General features: G+C 46.8%; 1 protein-coding gene across 1 annotated transcript in view; it reads right to left on the minus strand.

The window, feature by feature from the left end:
• Nucleotides 1-16,816, minus strand: part of KIAA2012 (KIAA2012 ortholog) — a 120,359-nt gene that overhangs the window by 9,008 nt on the left and 94,535 nt on the right. Inside the window, 5 exon segments of the mRNA XM_021716118.1 lie at nucleotides 650-770; nucleotides 1,499-1,664; nucleotides 2,405-2,842; nucleotides 11,512-11,599; nucleotides 15,583-15,660. Of these exon segments, the coding sequence (XP_021571793.1) occupies nucleotides 650-770; nucleotides 1,499-1,664; nucleotides 2,405-2,842; nucleotides 11,512-11,599; nucleotides 15,583-15,660 (891 nt within the window).

Here is a 16,816-nt window from a genome sequence, read left to right on the forward strand (position 1 = left end):
AACACTTACTCCATTGAGATGACATGAGGACTGCATGAGACCACATATGCAGAGCTCCTAATATAGCAGGTAAGGTATTCAGCAAATAGGAGCTGTTATGATCATGACTGCCATTTCCTCTCTTGGGGATTACAGGTCTCCAGGCTTCCCAGTCTCCTTGCCCCTGTCTGCTAAGGTGTTAACATGAAAGGAGGCTGTAGCACCATCTTAGTTGTGGCAGTCAAGGAGATTCAAAGCAGGTCACGTGTGGTGGTGCATGTCTGTAATCCCAGCATTTTGAAGGGCCAAGATGGGAGGATCACTTGGAGCCCAGGAGTTCACGGCCTGTTTAGGTAACATATTGAGACCCCATCTCTACAAAAAATAAAAAAAAATTAACTGGGTATGGTGGCATACACCTGTAGTTTCAGCTACTGAGGAGGCTGAGGTGGGAGAATTGCTTGAATCTAGGAGTTTGGGGCTGTGGTGAGCCACGATGGTGCCACTGCACTCTAGCCTGGAACAACAGAATGAGACCCTTACTCAAAAAAAAAAAAGGAGACTCAAAATAGAGTCTGTCCTGTAGGATGAGTGTTTCATGGGATCCATGCTGATTGCCCATCTACCTCCCGGCCCCATCAGGAGTCTCCTGGTTGTTCCTTCAAGGCGCTCTTACCGACAGCAGCCTCTGCTTCCCTGTAGACCTCTCCTTCCCTCTCCCTTTTGGATGCTTTGGTCTTGTCTGTCTTGGTTCTTTTCTTTCTGTTGGCTTTGTCAATCAACTCCTTCTCCTAAAGGTGAAAAATTAAAGAAAGGGACCAAGATGCGTGCAGGAAATAAGCAAAAAACCATCAAAGGAAGATGATGTTGAGTGAGGGGGCAGACTGGCTGAGGATGGCGTTTGGTGGGTCCCAGAAGCGGCAGAAAGGTGCATCCTGGAGAACGTGGAGCTGGTGAGGAGTCAGAGGTCCAGCCCTTGATTTAAAACCACAAGGGAGGACTTCCCAGGAGAAAAGAGCAGGAAACACACTCTGTGGTCGGCTGCCTTTCTGAGATGCTAAATCATGGTCCACAGAGCTGGATCAAAGTGGAGCAGTTTTTGCTTTTTTGATCTATTGACATTGCCGTGATTAATGGTTAGCTATTCTGCATTGGAGACAGCTTTATTCACTGCTGCATTATTTGCTAACTCTCAGAAAGCCTCGGGAAGATGATCACAATTTGGTCAGTCTTCACCTATCCCCATGAGCTGGGATGATATAGAGGCTATTCCTGGAAGAGGGTGGTAGGTGGGACCCCAGCTGTCCACTGAGCACCTTTGTAGGAGTCAGCCATGGGCACCCATCCTTCAGGAGAACGTAGCCTACTGCTGATGGCAGGTTTGGCCAGTGGACCTCAGGCTTGACTTCCACCTCCCCCAACGCCCCCTTGGTCAGATGCCCTGGTACAGTGAACAACCTATACACCCAACATGGTATCCTTAAGGGTAGGGCCCAGACTCCTGGGCGTCCACACTCACATGACTGATGCCAGCTGATGCCTGCTGGTGAGCCAGCCTTAGGCCAGCCTTCCCTTCTCTTTCTCTTGGAAGAAGAGATGTCTCCATAGCACCCAACCTCTCCAGTGACCCAGGCCCATGTCCATGAAGTCCTCTGTGCAGGTGGTGGACATCAGAATCTCTGCCCCTTCGAAAAGAGCAAACCCACAGGACCAAACTAAAGACCAGACTGGTGGAAAGAAAGAGGCAAATGAAGAAACATTGGTCGAGCCCTTGTCCCCCATAGTTTAGTCAACCCTCTTTCTCTACACATCTCTGGGTAAGGGAGATTGGAAAGCTTGGTTTTCACTTCTGGGACCTCAGGGTAAGTCCTAAAACATAGAGAGTAGCTGGGTAGGGTGGCTCAAATCTGTAATCCCAGCACTTTGGGAGGCCGAAGCAAGAGGATTGCCTGAGTCCAGGGGTTTGAGACCAGCTTGGGTAACTTGGTAAGACCTCGTCTCTACAATAAATAAAAAAAAATTAGCTGGGTATGGTGGCATGCGCCTACAGTTCCAGCTACACAGAAGGCTGAGGTGGAAGGATCACCTGAGCCCAGCAGGTTGAGCCCAGCAGGTTGAGCCCAGCAGGTTGAGCATGGGTGACAGAGGGAGACTCCAACTCAAAACAAAAAACACAAAACTTAGAGAGTGGGGAAAATAGTTTGTCTCTTTGGGTCTGAGTATTTATGCCTTTAACTGAATGACACAGAATTATTTAAGAGAAATTTCTTCCATCAAAAGCTTAGCTAGAAAAAGAAAATGGCCTTTAAGAAAGATCATCTTAGGAGAATGCAACTACCTACCCATTCTTTGATGCCCTCTGAATTCCTTTTTTTCCTTCAGAGTTCATCTGTTTATTGAACACATTATAAAAGTTTAGTTAAACAGATGAAAGCCCATGTCATCATCAGATTCCTCAGATTCTTCCTTCTTTGCTTCCACTTTCTTCTCAGCTGGAGCAGCAGTGGTGGAGGGGGTGGGACCCCTGGCTGGGGCGGCCCCAGCTGCAGATGCGGGCCCACCAGCCCTCACAGGGCAGATGAGGCTCCTGATGTCGATCTTGGCCAGGACCTTTGCAGACAAGCCAGGCCAGAAAGGCTCCACCATCACACTGGTGGCTTTAGGGAGGGCATTGATCTTATCCTCCGTGACGGTCACCTTGTCATCGTGCAGAATGAGGGCAGAGTAGGTGCAGGCAAGCTCGAACATGGAGGCTATGGCATGGTGAGTACAGGGCTGGAGATGCTGGGCGTGGTGGTAGTCATGGGATGAAGTGAGGACCTCACCCCAACATGGCCTTAGCGTCTTTGGAAGAACTGAGCACCTTGGCGGCAGTTGGGGAAAAGCTGCCCTCTGAATTCTATTCTTCATCAAATTCAGTTGCAGTAAAGTCATGCGCTGTGTTAATTTTATTCAGTGTAGAGTTGCTGTCACCTGACTTGTGTCCTCTGGGTGAAAAAGCCACTAAGGGGCTGGGCATGGTAGCTCATATCTGGAATCCCAGTACTTTGGGAGGCTGTGGCAGGAGAACCACTTGAGGCCAGGAGATCGAGACCAGCCTAGGCCATACAGTATGATCTTGTCTCTACAAAAATAACAACACTAGAACAACAACAAAAAAACAGTCCCATGGATCTCAGTAATAGCAACTGCTGTGGGGCCAGGCCTACTTCTGGGCATTTTAATTTTTAAAAATTTTTTTAGCTAAATGAGGATTCTATTTGCTATTCTAGCACAAGATCTCACTGCAGAAACTTGAGAAATATCTGTAGAATGAGGTAAATGGAATTTCCTGTAAATGTTTGAGTATTTAAATCATTTAATGTCACCCTATGAAAACCCACAGGAGAAGTCTCCTCTAGAAGTGAGTGCTTGGAAAACCCTTGTTTTCCCTGAGGAACAGGTAAGCTGCAAATGAGAACCACAAACCTGATTGTTTTTCGTTTTCTTTTGAGGAACCTCTGTGTCAGGAATCTCTTTGTCAAGTCTGAAATTTAGTCACAATGACTTTTGTGGAGTGTTTATTTTATTTTTTTCGTACTCCTAATTTAATTTAAACAACTTTCTTTTTTGTTATTTTATCTATCTTAGTGTGTGTGTGTGTGTGTGTGTGTGTGTGTGTGTGTGTGTGTGTGTGTGTGTGTGTATGGGGAGGAGAGGTTGTTGTGGTAAGCAGTTTAAATACATGGTGGGAAAAGATTAGGTATAAAATTTTAAAATGGAATTCTTCTGGTCGTTGCCCCATTCATCCAAGTGCCCTGTCCCTTTGTCCTGGAGGGCATGAAAACTTTTTTTTTAAAGTAGCGATGGGATCTCACTATGTTGTCCTGAGATAGGAAAACAAGAGTTAATCAAGAAGCCAGACCCTAAGAGCCTTATCTCATATGAACAGCTGCCCCAACTGCCACTTCTGCTTCTGTAAGCATGCTTTGCCACACCCTATGTAAACCTGTTTGCTGTGATGTTTGCTGTGAAGTTTCCTGCTTAAGGTCCTCAGCTTAAAATTGTAAAACCACCAATGACAAAAGCCCAGGGTTGATGATGCAGCCCCAGACCTGCTACACCCAAAAGTCTTCAATAACGTCTGCTGAATGTATATAAAAACAGCCTGTACTGAGGATTGGTGCTCAGGTTTTTGGAGACTACTCTGCCTGAGACTTCCAGAACAAATGCTCTCGATTCTCCACTTGGTCTCTGGTGACTGTTCTGAGCATGGCAGCACTCCATTTGTTCCTGCTTCCGGTGAGCTACAACACTTGCTGCAGCATTTTGGTGCGTTAATTGGGAATCCCAGCTGTGCCCTCCGATTAGGCTGGCCCTTTGAGCTACCACCGTTGCTGGACTCGGCTGTAGTGGGGGAGCGTCCCAAGGACAAGGAAGGTGTGTCTCCCGTTGGTTGTCCGGGATCCAGACTCTGTGAGCCTTGGCCCAGACCATTAGACCGCACTCCGCTTGGTGGTCCAGATAGAGAGAGTGGATCAATTGACCAGGACTTCAGGAGCCGGTGAGACACTCCAGGGTGTCTCAGTCAGTCAGGGCCACCAAATGGTGGTATCTCTGGTAGAATCTCCAGGGGGGAGGTTTGTCTGAATTTGGAATGGAAGGGAGTGAATGTGGTGTGAATGTGTGGGGCTCCATGGTCTTGAGGCTATGGAGTCTGACTGGGTCCCAACCTGTGGTTCCCTGAGGATCTCACACAGCTAAATGGCAGTCTCCGCCTCTGGGGAACTAGTTTCAGTCCAGAGATTATACAGACCTGCCTACTGCTAGAAGGTATCTCAAATTCCCTAGAGGGGAGTGGCCAGACAGGTGAAGTGATTTCTGTCCTGGACAGTGCTTGTCCAGGAGGTCTTTGTCTTTGTTCTGTGACACCGACACGGTGGGAGGCATACTATTGGAGGGTCCCCCTCGAAACCACTGTCTTAGACTGTATGATCAAAAACTTCAGGAAAAGTTATGTAGGAGATTATGGTATCAAGATGTCTCTAGGAAAGCTGAAAACCCTCTGTATAACAGAATGGCTGGTGTTGAATAAGGAGTGGTCTCCAGAGGGAATTCTGGATGTGATCAAGATAAAGGCTGTGTACTGGGTGGTAACCAGAAAGCCAGGCAACCCAGATCAGCTTCCATATATAGATTCATGGCTGCAAGTTGCATTAGCTCAGCCCCCTTGGATAAGGTTCTGTGCTGGTAGGCAGGAACAGAGTAGGATTCTCCTAGCCAAGACTCCATCTCAACTGAGGAACCAAGACCGGGACCTTACCAAGCCTCTGCCAATCTTCCAGGGAGACCCAGATGATGAGTCTCTGCTGCTGCCACCTCCCTACACCATGCCACTGGTACTGCAGGCCCCCCCTTGCCAGACACTCCACCACCATCCGTGTCTCTGCCACCACCTGTAGAGCCAGACCAGATGTGAAGACGCCTCCACTCAGCCCAGAGCCAATGGCCCACACTCCAGACGCCCCTGCGTGAGACCAGAAGCCCTCAACAAGTGGCACAAGACGGCAGCATCAAGGATGAACAATCTGTCTTCTATTACCAGCTGTTCACCACCATGGACTTGCTTTATTGGAAGCATCATGCTCCCTCCTACTCAGCAAAACCGCAGGCTGTAATCAACCTAGTAGAGTTCATCTGTCAGACTCATCTTCCCACTTGGGGAGACTGCCGCCAGCTCCTCCTGACTCTTCTCAATATTTATGAATGGCGATGAGTAATGACTGAGGCTCCAAAATGGATGGCAGGGAGTGCCCCGGGGAGACTGCTGAATCCTGAGACCTGGGTCAGGGCCGTACTCTCAGAAGACCCCCACTGGGACCCAAACTCAGAGGGTGGAAGGGCCAACTTGGAAAGAGACCGACAGGCCCTCTTAGAAGGATTAAGAGCAGGAGCTGAAAAGGTCACCAATATGTCCAAAACTACTGAGGTCCTCCAGAAGTCAGATGCAAGTCCATTGGACTATTATGAAAGACTTTGTCAGGCGTTCCAACTGTACACCTCCTTTGACCCTAAGGCCCCTGAGAATCAGTGCACGGTGAACACTGCCTTTGTGGGCCAGGCACAGAGTGACATCTGAGGAAAGCTGCAAAAGCTTGAGGGGTTTGCCAGGATGAACAGACCCAACTACTGAAGGTAGCCAACAAAGTCTTCATAAATCAAAAGCAGACTGCAAAAAAAAAGAAGCTGACAAGGAGATGAAACAAAAGGTTGCCCTCCTCGCTGTGGCCCTGAGTTAGCTGAGTCAGAGCCGAGGCAAGAAAGGGCAAAGGGTCCCTTCCCGTTTGCCAAAGGACCACTGTGGTTACTGCAAAAAAAAAATTGGGCACTGAAAAAAGGATTGCCCTGATAGACCTGAAGGGAAAAAGAGGAAAAACCGGAGGTCAGAACTGGACCACACTCCATACAAGGCAGAGCCCTCTGCTACCAGCTTCATAGAGCTAGCTGGAATTAACTCAGACTGAGACAAACAGGGCTCAATCAACCTAGGCCCCCATGAGTCCATGGTCAAAATGAAAGTCAGGAACCAATTAATGGACTTTATGGTGAACACTGGTGCTGAACATTCAGTCATTACCAAACTGGTGGGACCCATGTCAACGAAAAAGGTAAAAATCATGGGAGCTGCTGGAACCCAAACCAAGTGCTGTTTCTGTGAAACCCGCAGTTGCATCATGGGGGGACACCAGATAAAACATGACTTCCTGTATATTCCAGAATGTCCGGTACACTTGATGAGAAGAGACTTGCTGTCCAAACTGGGGGCCCAGATCACTTTCTCAGCTGATGGCCCCACCCACCTCGAACTGCTGGGACCCACAAAGAGCACCTCCTTGATCTTGTCCATCACAATTCCCCAGGAGGAAGAATGGAAACTCCATTCCCAGCCCACCACGAACATCAACCCGGCCCCGGAATCGTGGAACTACTGCTTCCCTGGAGTCTGGACTGAAGGAAACTCACCCAGGCTAGCCGTCAACCACTCACCGGTAATAGTCGACTTGCTGCCCTGTGCCCACCCAGTAAAGCTCTGACAATATCCCTTATCTCGGGAAACCATGATCGGCATCTAAGTTCACCTCCAAAGACTACTAAAGTTTGGGCTGCTCCAGAAATGCCGATCTTCATGGAATACTCCTCTGTTACCTGTGAAGAAACTGGGCACCCATGACTACCAACCTGTCCAGGACCTGCGAGCCACCAACCAAGCCACAACAACCATCCATCTGGTGGTCCCTAACCTTTACACCCTCCTAGGCCTCATACCTGCAGAGGCCCAATGGTTTACCTGTCTGGATCTGAAGGATGCCTTCTACTGCATTTGCCTGGCACCCATAAGTTAGTCCATGTTTGCCTTTGAATGGGAAGACCCTGCCACCGGCCGGAAGAAGCAATTAACTTGAACTCAGTTGCCCCAGGGGTTCAAGAACTCTCCCACAATATTTGGAGAGGCTCTGACAGAGGATCTGGCACTCTTCCCAAGTGTGGAAGTCGAGAGTACACTCCTGCAATATATGGACGATCTGCCCCTGGCAAGTGCAACCTTGTGGGACTGCACTAAGGGAACAGAGACACTGCTAAACTTGCTCCAGAAAGCTGGATACAGGGCATCCCTTAAAAAGGCCCAGATTTGCCAGAAGAAAGTCAAGTACTTGGGGTTTCAAATCTCAAAAGGGCATCGGGTTTTGGAACCGAAACAGAAAAAGGCAATTTGGGCCCTTCCAACCCCGAAAATCTGAAGGCATATTTGAGAATTTCTGGGAGCCTCCAGTTTCTGTCACATCTGGATCCCTAACTATTCATTAATAGTTAAACACCTCTATGAAGCCACAAAGCAGGGAGAAAAGGAGCCATACCAATGGGGGCAACAGCAACAGGAAGCCTTTCTTACTCTTAAGAATGGTCTACTAGAAACCCTCCCTTGGGACTCCCTGATATGATTTGAAAACTTAATCTGTTCATTCATGAGAAAAAGGAAATAGCCCTGGGAGTTCTAACCCAAAACATAGGACGCTGGCAACAACCTGTGGCTTATCTATCCAAAGATAGACAGTGGTGGCTGGATGGCCACCCTGCCTGCGGGCCCTGGCTGCCACTACTCTCTTGGCCGAAGAGGCAGACAAACTTACTATGGGACAAATCCTGAATATCCAGGTCCCTCATGCAGTTACGGCCCTAATGAACCACCAAGGGCACCATTGGCTCACCAATCCATGCATGAGCCGGTACCAAGGCCTTCTGTGTGAAAACCCCTGGGTGCACCTAGCGACTGTCAGAACTTTAAATCCAGCCACTTTCCTACCTGCTGAGCCAGGACCTCCAGACCATGACTGTATTAAAGCAACAGATGCAATCTACTTCAGTCACCCATATCTCACAGATCAGCCTTTGCCTTCTCCACACCATACCCTCTACACTGATGGGAGCAACTTCCTGTTGGATGGAAAGCATTTGATGGGAGATGCAGTCCTAATAGGAACAGGAGTAATAAAATCAAGGACCCTCCCAATGGGATGATCAGCCAAACGGGCAAAACTAATGGCTTTAATCAGGGCTCTAGAATTAAGCAAAGGACAGAAGGTAAATATCTACATAAACTCAAGGTATGTCTTTACCACCCTCTATACACATGGGGTCCTCTATAAAGAAAGAGGACTTCTCACCTCGGGAGGAAAAGCTATCAAAGATCAGCTGAAATCCTATGCTCCTTAGAAGCAGTCTGAGATCCCACAGCCATTGCAATCACCCACTGCCAAGGACACCAAAAAGGAAAGAGTTCCATAATCAAAAGAAATCAAAGGGTGGACATGGAGGCCAAGCAAGTACCATGACAATGACCACTCAAGCCCCTCCTGGCTAAATTTTAATGATCTCAGCCCTACCCAAATGCCCAAACTATGCCCAGGAATAAAAAGCCTAGAAAAAAGGGAAAAGGGTACCAAGGGTTCAGGGATGGTGGCTCTCCCTGAAGGATGGCCTTTTGTCCCAGACCACCTGGCCTATCCCCTGGGTCATCAACTTCATGAGGACACTCATGGGAAAAACGGCATTAGAAACCTTAGTAAACTGGTATTACTATATAGCCGGACTCCCCACGCTTTGCAGAAATGTAATTCAGAGATGTCAGACTTGTACCTGCAACAATGCCAAACAAGGGCCTTCTCAGTTGCTGGGAATACAAAGAACCAGACAAAGCCTATTTGAAGACTTAGAGATAGACTTTACTAAACTACTGCCCAGCAAAGGATATAAATACCTATTAGTCATTGTATGCACATATTTAGGCTGGGTTGAGGCATACCCCACCAGAACTGAGAAAGCCATAGAAGTAATGAGGGTCCTACTGACTGAAATCTTACCTAGGTACAAAATGCCTACCTCAATCAGATCAAATAATGAACCCGTTTTCATGGCCGAAATTATATAAGGACTAGCGAGGACCCTACAGATCAAATGGAACTTGCACACAGCTTATTGACCTCAGAATTGAGGAAAAGTTGAGGTCATGAACCGAAACCTAAAGCAAGCCTTGAGTATGTTTTGTCAGGAAACTTAACTACCTTGGACCTCTGTACTGCCAATGGATCTCCTCCGGGTGAGATGCTCTTCCCAAGTAGGGATCAAGCTCTACCCCTATGAAATGCTGTTCGCAGACCTCCTCCCCTTACAAAGGTTCCCAGAGACAGAAAAGAAATAGGAAAGTTAGATATCCATTTCCAGCTACAGCTCTTAGCTACCACCATATCCCAGTTACACCACTGGGTGCTGGAAAGATTTCCTCTGCCCATAAGCAATCCAGTGCACCCCTACAAACCAGGAAATTTTGTCTGGGTGAAAGACTGGCAAAAGGCACCCCTAAAACCCATGTGAAAGGGTCCCTACTCTGTACTTCTAACAACTCCCACAGCTTTCAAAGTTGTAGGAATAGACACCTGGATTCATCACTCCCGAATGAAAGCTGCTGCTCCACCGGAACACTCTACCAACTGGACGACGACTAGAGACCCTGAGAACCCCCTCAAGATCACCTTCCGAGCCCCCCGTCTTACTTCAACCACACCGCAGACTGACCATTTGATGCAAGTGTGAGAATCCAACTGCCCAAAGGAAAAAAAACTGTTCTCCTGGTTGTTAATTCCCTAAATGTATTGCCATCACCCCTTAACTCCCGCTCTTTTCATCATGATTGCCTTAGCTCTAGGCACAGGCCTAATTGCCGTAGCCCCCACAAACTAAAAATGTGGCAAGAAGTCCCTACTAATGCCTCTCTAAGGATATAAACAACATACTCTGGAAGATATAAAAAGCAGGTGATGCCCCTTAAAAAAACCTTAAAGGGCATCAAAGGGGGGAATGAGACGGGAAAACAAGAGTTAATCAAGAAACCAGACCCTAAGAGCTTTATCTCAAATGAGCAGCTGCTCTAACTGCCACTTCTGCTTCTGTAAGCATGCTTTGCTGCACCCTATGTAAACCTGTTTGCTGTGAAGGTTCCGGTTCATGGTCCTCAATTTAAAATGATAAAACCACCAATGACAAAAGCCCAGGACTGATGATGTGGCCCCAGACCTGCTACACCCAAAAGTCTTCAATAAGGTCCGCTGAATGTGTATAAAAACAGCCTGTAACTGAGGATTAGGGCTCAGGTTTTTGGAGACTACTCCACCTGAGAATGCTCTCGATTCTCCACTTGGTCTCCGGTGCCTGTTCTGAGTGTGGCAACACTCCATTTGTTCCTGTCCCTGGTGAGCTGCAACACCTGCTGCAACAGTCCAGACTAGTCTTGAATTCCTGGGCTTAAGCAATCCTCCTGCCTTGGCCTCCCAAAGTGCTGGAATTGCAGGCATGAGCTACCATGCCCGGCCACAAAACCTTTTTGACCCAGGAGGAGATCCTTACACCAGGCGAAGACAGAGTCCCATGTCACTGAGGCTCGGAGGAAATCACAATAAATTATGGGATGCAGAGACCACACCAGCTGCCACTGCCAAAGGGGGTTTGGGTCAAGTCACTAGGCCTGACTGGACAAACTGCTGGTCCATGAGCTTATAGTGATTCAGCACTCAAAAGGCACTTGATACAGGTTGGAAGTCAGTGTTGATATTGGAATTATTAGAGTTATTTATTTTACCAAGAGCTGAGTGAATGCTTAGAGGAGAAATCAAGGCTAGATTGGTGGACCCCAGCTTCCTAGCATCTCTGTAGATCTCAGATATTATGGACAGATGGAAAAAGCTGCTTCCACATTGTTGGCGTGAACGTCACTGTTCACCCACCCAGCCTCATGATTTGGCTTAAGTCAGAAATGCATCTCAGTATGATCCTTCCCAAGAACCTTTGTTTCTTAGACAGTAGTTTAATTTTGGCTGTCAGAACATGCTGCCAGCTGAGAATTCTCACATTTGTCAAAAAAAAGCCCAAATTAAATGCGTTAAATGTAAAAAAACAAACAAAAGCAGAGAAGCCCATGTCGTGACAACTTTAAGCACTTACACGCTTTGCACAGCATCCATCTCAGGGGCTTGGATGTCAGGCAGGGCAGCGCTGAGCAAGGTTGAAATCACATGCCTGGGCTCCGGGTCTGTGAAAACAGAGTGTTCCCAGTCAGCAGGGGCACCGGCAGTCATCCCAGGAGGAGATGGGACATAGGTGTCTGCCTAGGGGTCAAAGGCATGCAAATTAGAACAACAGCGGACACTATGCCTAGAAAGTTAGCAAATGCAGGCACATGGCAATTAGCATTCAAATATCCTTTTGGAAAATGGTAGGACAGTATGTGTCAGCAATCAGGAAAAGGTTCTAGTCTTTGATCAGGAATTGTACTTCTGGCTATCTATAAGGAAATAATTCAGAAGAAGAAATAATATATATATTTTCAGTCGGTTTCACTCTGTTGCCCAGGCTGGAGCGCAGTGGTACCATCAGGGTTCACCGCAGTCTTGACATCCCAGGCTCAGGCGATCCTCCCACCTCAGCCTCCCCAGTAGTTGGGACTATAGGTATGTACCGCCACATCTGGCTAATCAAAAATTTTTTTTCTAAAGATGAGGTTTCACTAAGTTGCCTCGGTTGGTCTTGAACTCCTGGGCTTAAGTGATCCTTTGGTCTTGGCCTCCCCAAAAGCTGGGATTACAAGTGTGAGCCATTGTGCTCATCCAGAAACAAGTTTTTCACGCCAACTTATTTACTGCAACATTATTATTAACAGTGAAAAATTAGAAACAGCTTAACAAGGGAAACTGGGAAAATAATTTGTGATGCATTCATTTGACATTTAAAATTATGGTTAAAAAGATAAATAAATATGGAAAATATGATATCATCACAGATTCCCAAGTCACTCAGAGGAAGTCACAATAAGCTATGGGATGCAGAGACTACACCAGCTGCCACTGCCAAAGGGGGCTTGGGTCAAGTCACTGGGCCTGACTGGACAAGCTGCTGGTCCATGAGCTTACAGTGATTCAGCACTCAGTAAAAGTAAAACAATAGAATAGTGTGTTAGAACTCTGTAAAATCTGAATGGATAAGAACTCAAAAGGAAAATAGAAAAGGAAATAATGTGTTGGATTGAGAGCTGTGTGTGTGTTTTAATTTTTTCTTTAAGTCCCAGTGTGGTTATAACATCGAAAAGCAACTTGATTTTAAAAACACCAATGTGATCCGATGAGGAGGGCTTCCACAGGCCATGTGGCTAGCACTCTGCTGGGTGCTGTGAGGACCAATTTAAAATGAGACGAATCTCCAGACTAAGACCACACATTGGACTAGTCTCCCTCTTTTATTTTAGTTACTTCAAATAATTTTTTTTTTTTTTTGAGTTGGAGTCTCACTTGGTCACCCAGACTGGAGTGCAGTGGCCGCTCCCGGCCACCGCAGCCTCGCCTGCTGGGCTCCGGCCATCCTTCCGCCTCAGCCTTCCGAGTAGCCGGAATTACAGTCATGCGCTCCCACGCCCGGCTGATTTTTTAATTTATTGTAGAGATGAGGTCTCGCTGCCCAGGCGGGTCTCGAACCCGCAGGCTCAGGCAATCCACTCACCTCAGCCTCCCAAAAGCGCAGGATTACAGGCTGAGCTGCTGAGCCCGGCTCAAATAATTTTTTGATTACAGAAGATAGATGTCATTGAAAAAAATTTGGAAGACACCAAAAAGTATAAAGAAGAAAAAAAATCCCATGATCAACACATAACTATCAGAATGACTAAAATTAAAAAGCCTACTGAGAGTTGATGAGGATGTGAAGGACATGGAATTCTCATCTACTACTGGATGGAATGTAAAATGGTACAACCACTTAGGAAAACAGTTTGGCAGTTTCTTAAAAAGTTCAATATATGCTTACCATATCATCCAATTATTCTATGCCTATGTGTTTTACCCAAGAGAAATGAAAGCACATATCCATACAAAGACTTGCACACAAACATTCATAGCAGCTTTACTTGTAATAGTCAAAAATGAAGTCAGGTGTGGTGGCTAGCTGGGCACGGTGGCTCATGCCTGTAATCCCAGCACTTTGGGAGGTGGAGGTGGGAGGATTGTCTGAGCCCAGGGGTTCAAGACCAGCCTGGGCAACAGAGCGAGACCTCATCTGTACAAAAAAAAAAAAAAAATTAGCTGGGTGTGGTGACGTACTTGTGGTCTCAGCTACTTGGAAGGCTGAGGTGGAAGGATTGCCTGAGTCCAACAGTTGAGAGGCTGTGGTAGTGGTAGCTGTGATCATGCCACTGAGCTCCAGCCTGGGTGACAGAGTGAGACTCCAACTCAAAAAACAAAAACAAAAACAAAAACAAAACCCCCCAAAAACCAAAAAATGAAACATCCAAATGTCCACCAATAGGCGAATAGACAAACTGGTACATGTCAAGTACTGTTCAGCAGGAAAAAGGAACAAATTGTTGATATACTCAGCAACATGGATGAATCTCAAAATAATTACGTTCAGTGAAAGAAATAAGACAAAAAAGTACATAAAGTATGATTCCATTTATATAAAATTCTAGACCGGGTGCGGTGGCTTACACCTGTAATCCCAGCACTATGGGGGGGGGCCAAGGTGAGAGGATTGTTTGAGCCCAGGGGTTCAAGACCAGCCTGGGCAACATAGCGAGACCTCATCTCTACAATAAATAAAAAATTAGCCTGGCATGATGGCACATGCCTGTAGTCAAGTGACTCGGGAGGCTGAGGCAGAAGGATCACCTGAGCCCAGCAGGTCGAGGCTGGGGTGAGCTGCAATTGTGCCACTGCACTCCAGCCTGGGTGACAGAGTGAGATTCTGAAATAAATAAATAAATAAATAACTGCAATTCTAGAAAATGCAAACCAATCTATAGTGACAGGAAACAGAGCAATGGTCATCTGGGGATGGAGAAGGTTGGACTGAGGGAGGCGTGAGGATACTTTTGGGAGTGATGAACATTTTATCTTGATAGTGGTGATGGGTTTCCTGTGAATTGTACAATTAAAAAGGTAGTTTATCATATGTCAGTTATTCCTCGATAAGCCTGCTTAAAAGACTTAGCAAGAAATATATGAATACAAATAAAGTGCCTAAAACAGTGTCAGCACATGGTAAAAACAAGTAAGAACCCCAAACACCTCCCCACACTCACTCTACTCACACACAACTCTGCCACATGCTGCATACATTTTGGTGTTTTTGCTTTCATGCATATATAATTTACACACTCATGTTGTCATAGACTTGGTTAAACAGCTTATATTCAGTTTTAATCTACTTTTATATTAGAATTTTCTCATATAATTAAATATTATTGTTATTATTATTATTTTTTTAGTTGGAGTATCACTCTGTCGCCCAGACTGGAGTGCAGTGGCCGCTCCCGGGCACCGCAGCCTCGACATGCTGGGCTCCGGCGATCCTTCCGCCTCAGCCTTCCAAGTAGCCGGAATTACAGGCATGCGCTACCACGCCTGGCTGATTTTTTTGACTTATTGTAGAGATGAGGTCTCGCTGCCCAGGCGGGTCTCGAACCCGCGGGCTCAGGCAATCCACTCACCTTAGCCTCCCAAAGGCATGGGATTACAGGCTGAGCCACCGAGCGCGGCAATATTATTATTTTTTGTTTGTATTTATAGTTTGTTTGTTTTTGAGTCAAGGTCCCACTCTGTTGTCCAGGCTGGAGTGCAGTGGCACAATCATGGCTCACCATAGCCTCAGACCTCTGGACTCAAGTGATCCTCCAGCCTCAGTTTCCAGAGTAGCTTATTTGGGACTACAGGTGCACACCACCAAGCCTGACTGATTTTTTTTTTTTTTTTGTAGAGACGAGGTCTTGCTGTTTTGCCCAGGCTGGTCTCCAACTCCTGGACTCAAGTGGTGCTCCTGCCTTGGCCTCCCAAAGTGCTGGGATTACAGATGTGAGCCACTGCACCCAGAAATTAAATATTCTTTAAAATAATTTTATACACATGAAGAAATTGAGACTCTGAGTCCTTGGATGATTTGCTGAAGGACGACACACATTGGTGAGACCAGGCCGGTCCCCAGCTCTGTGACCTGCCTAGTGAGAGTACCGCCTCTAGGGGCAGTGAATACCGAGTGGGTAGAGGGCCTGTGCAACCAGGCCGCAGAGGCTTCCTGTTGCCTCTCCTGTGGTGTTCTCTCCCTGCTCACCTGTGGAAAGATGAGTAAGCTGACATACAGCAGTTGCTGTTTGTCGGGCAGGCCAGAGTCTTCCAGGCACCAAGTCTGAGGCCCCAAACTGCCCAGTCTCTAGGACCTTCCAGAGCCTTAACATATTACTGTGGGCAAGGCTGGTGCTGACCCTGCTATCCTGTTATGTTTCTTTCCCTATCCATCTGCAGAGTTGTGGACCCACCAGTGGTCTCTGTCCATAACCATCATATCGAGTGCTGGGAAGCTTGGTGGTTAAGAGTGCAACCTGTGAAGACCTGGCTTCAAATACCAGCTCGGCCTCTTCCAAGCTGTGTGACTTGGGATAAATTATGTAAACTCTGAACCTCAGTGGCCCATCTGTAAAATGGGGCTGATAACAGTACTGACCTTATCAGGTTGAATCAAAGATTAAATGGGATGGCAAAGGGAAAAAAGAATGATTTTAGGCTAAGCACCATGGCTCACGCCTGTAATCCCAGCACTTTAGAAGACCTAGGTGAGAGAACTGCCTGAATCCAGGAATTTGAGACCTGGCTGGGCAACATAGTGAGACCCCATCTCTACAAAAAAATGAAAAAGAAAAAAAAAAAAATTAACCAAACATGGTGGCATGTGCCTGTAGTCCCAGGAGGCTTCAGGAGACTGAGGTAGGAGGCTCATTTGAGTCCAGGAGTTCGAAGCTGCAGCGAGCTATGATTGCATCACTGCAATCCAGCCTGGGTGACACAGTGAGACCCTGTCTCCTAAACAAACAAATAAATAATAAAATAAAAATAAATATTGCCCACATCCCAGCCATTGTGCTAGGTGCTGGGAATATGGTGGTAAGTTGAGAGGATACACAACTTGGTCTTAGGGAAGATGAACATTAACATAAAAACTAAAACCAAAAAAACTGTCTTTGAAAGGAAGACTCTAGATTTTGATCTCTGTCTTTATCTCTTTCAGCAATAGATTCTTGCATGAGTTAATTTATTCTTCTTCAATTTTATGTATTTGGAGGTGTTAGATCTTTAAAGAAAGATTTGAAAAGAGAAAGTTCACGTGTTCTCCCTCCAGCATCATTCCCTTAACCCCACAGTGAACCCCTTTTCAGTGTCTGATTGTGGTTCCCCCAGCCCGAGGGCATCTTTGCACCCGGCACCCCCCCCCG

The sequence above is a fragment of the Carlito syrichta genome, unplaced genomic scaffold (assembly GCF_000164805.1).
Source record: "Carlito syrichta isolate Samal-C Ts95f unplaced genomic scaffold, Tarsius_syrichta-2.0.1 Scaffold308186, whole genome shotgun sequence".
NCBI lineage: Eukaryota > Metazoa > Chordata > Mammalia > Primates > Tarsiidae > Carlito > Carlito syrichta.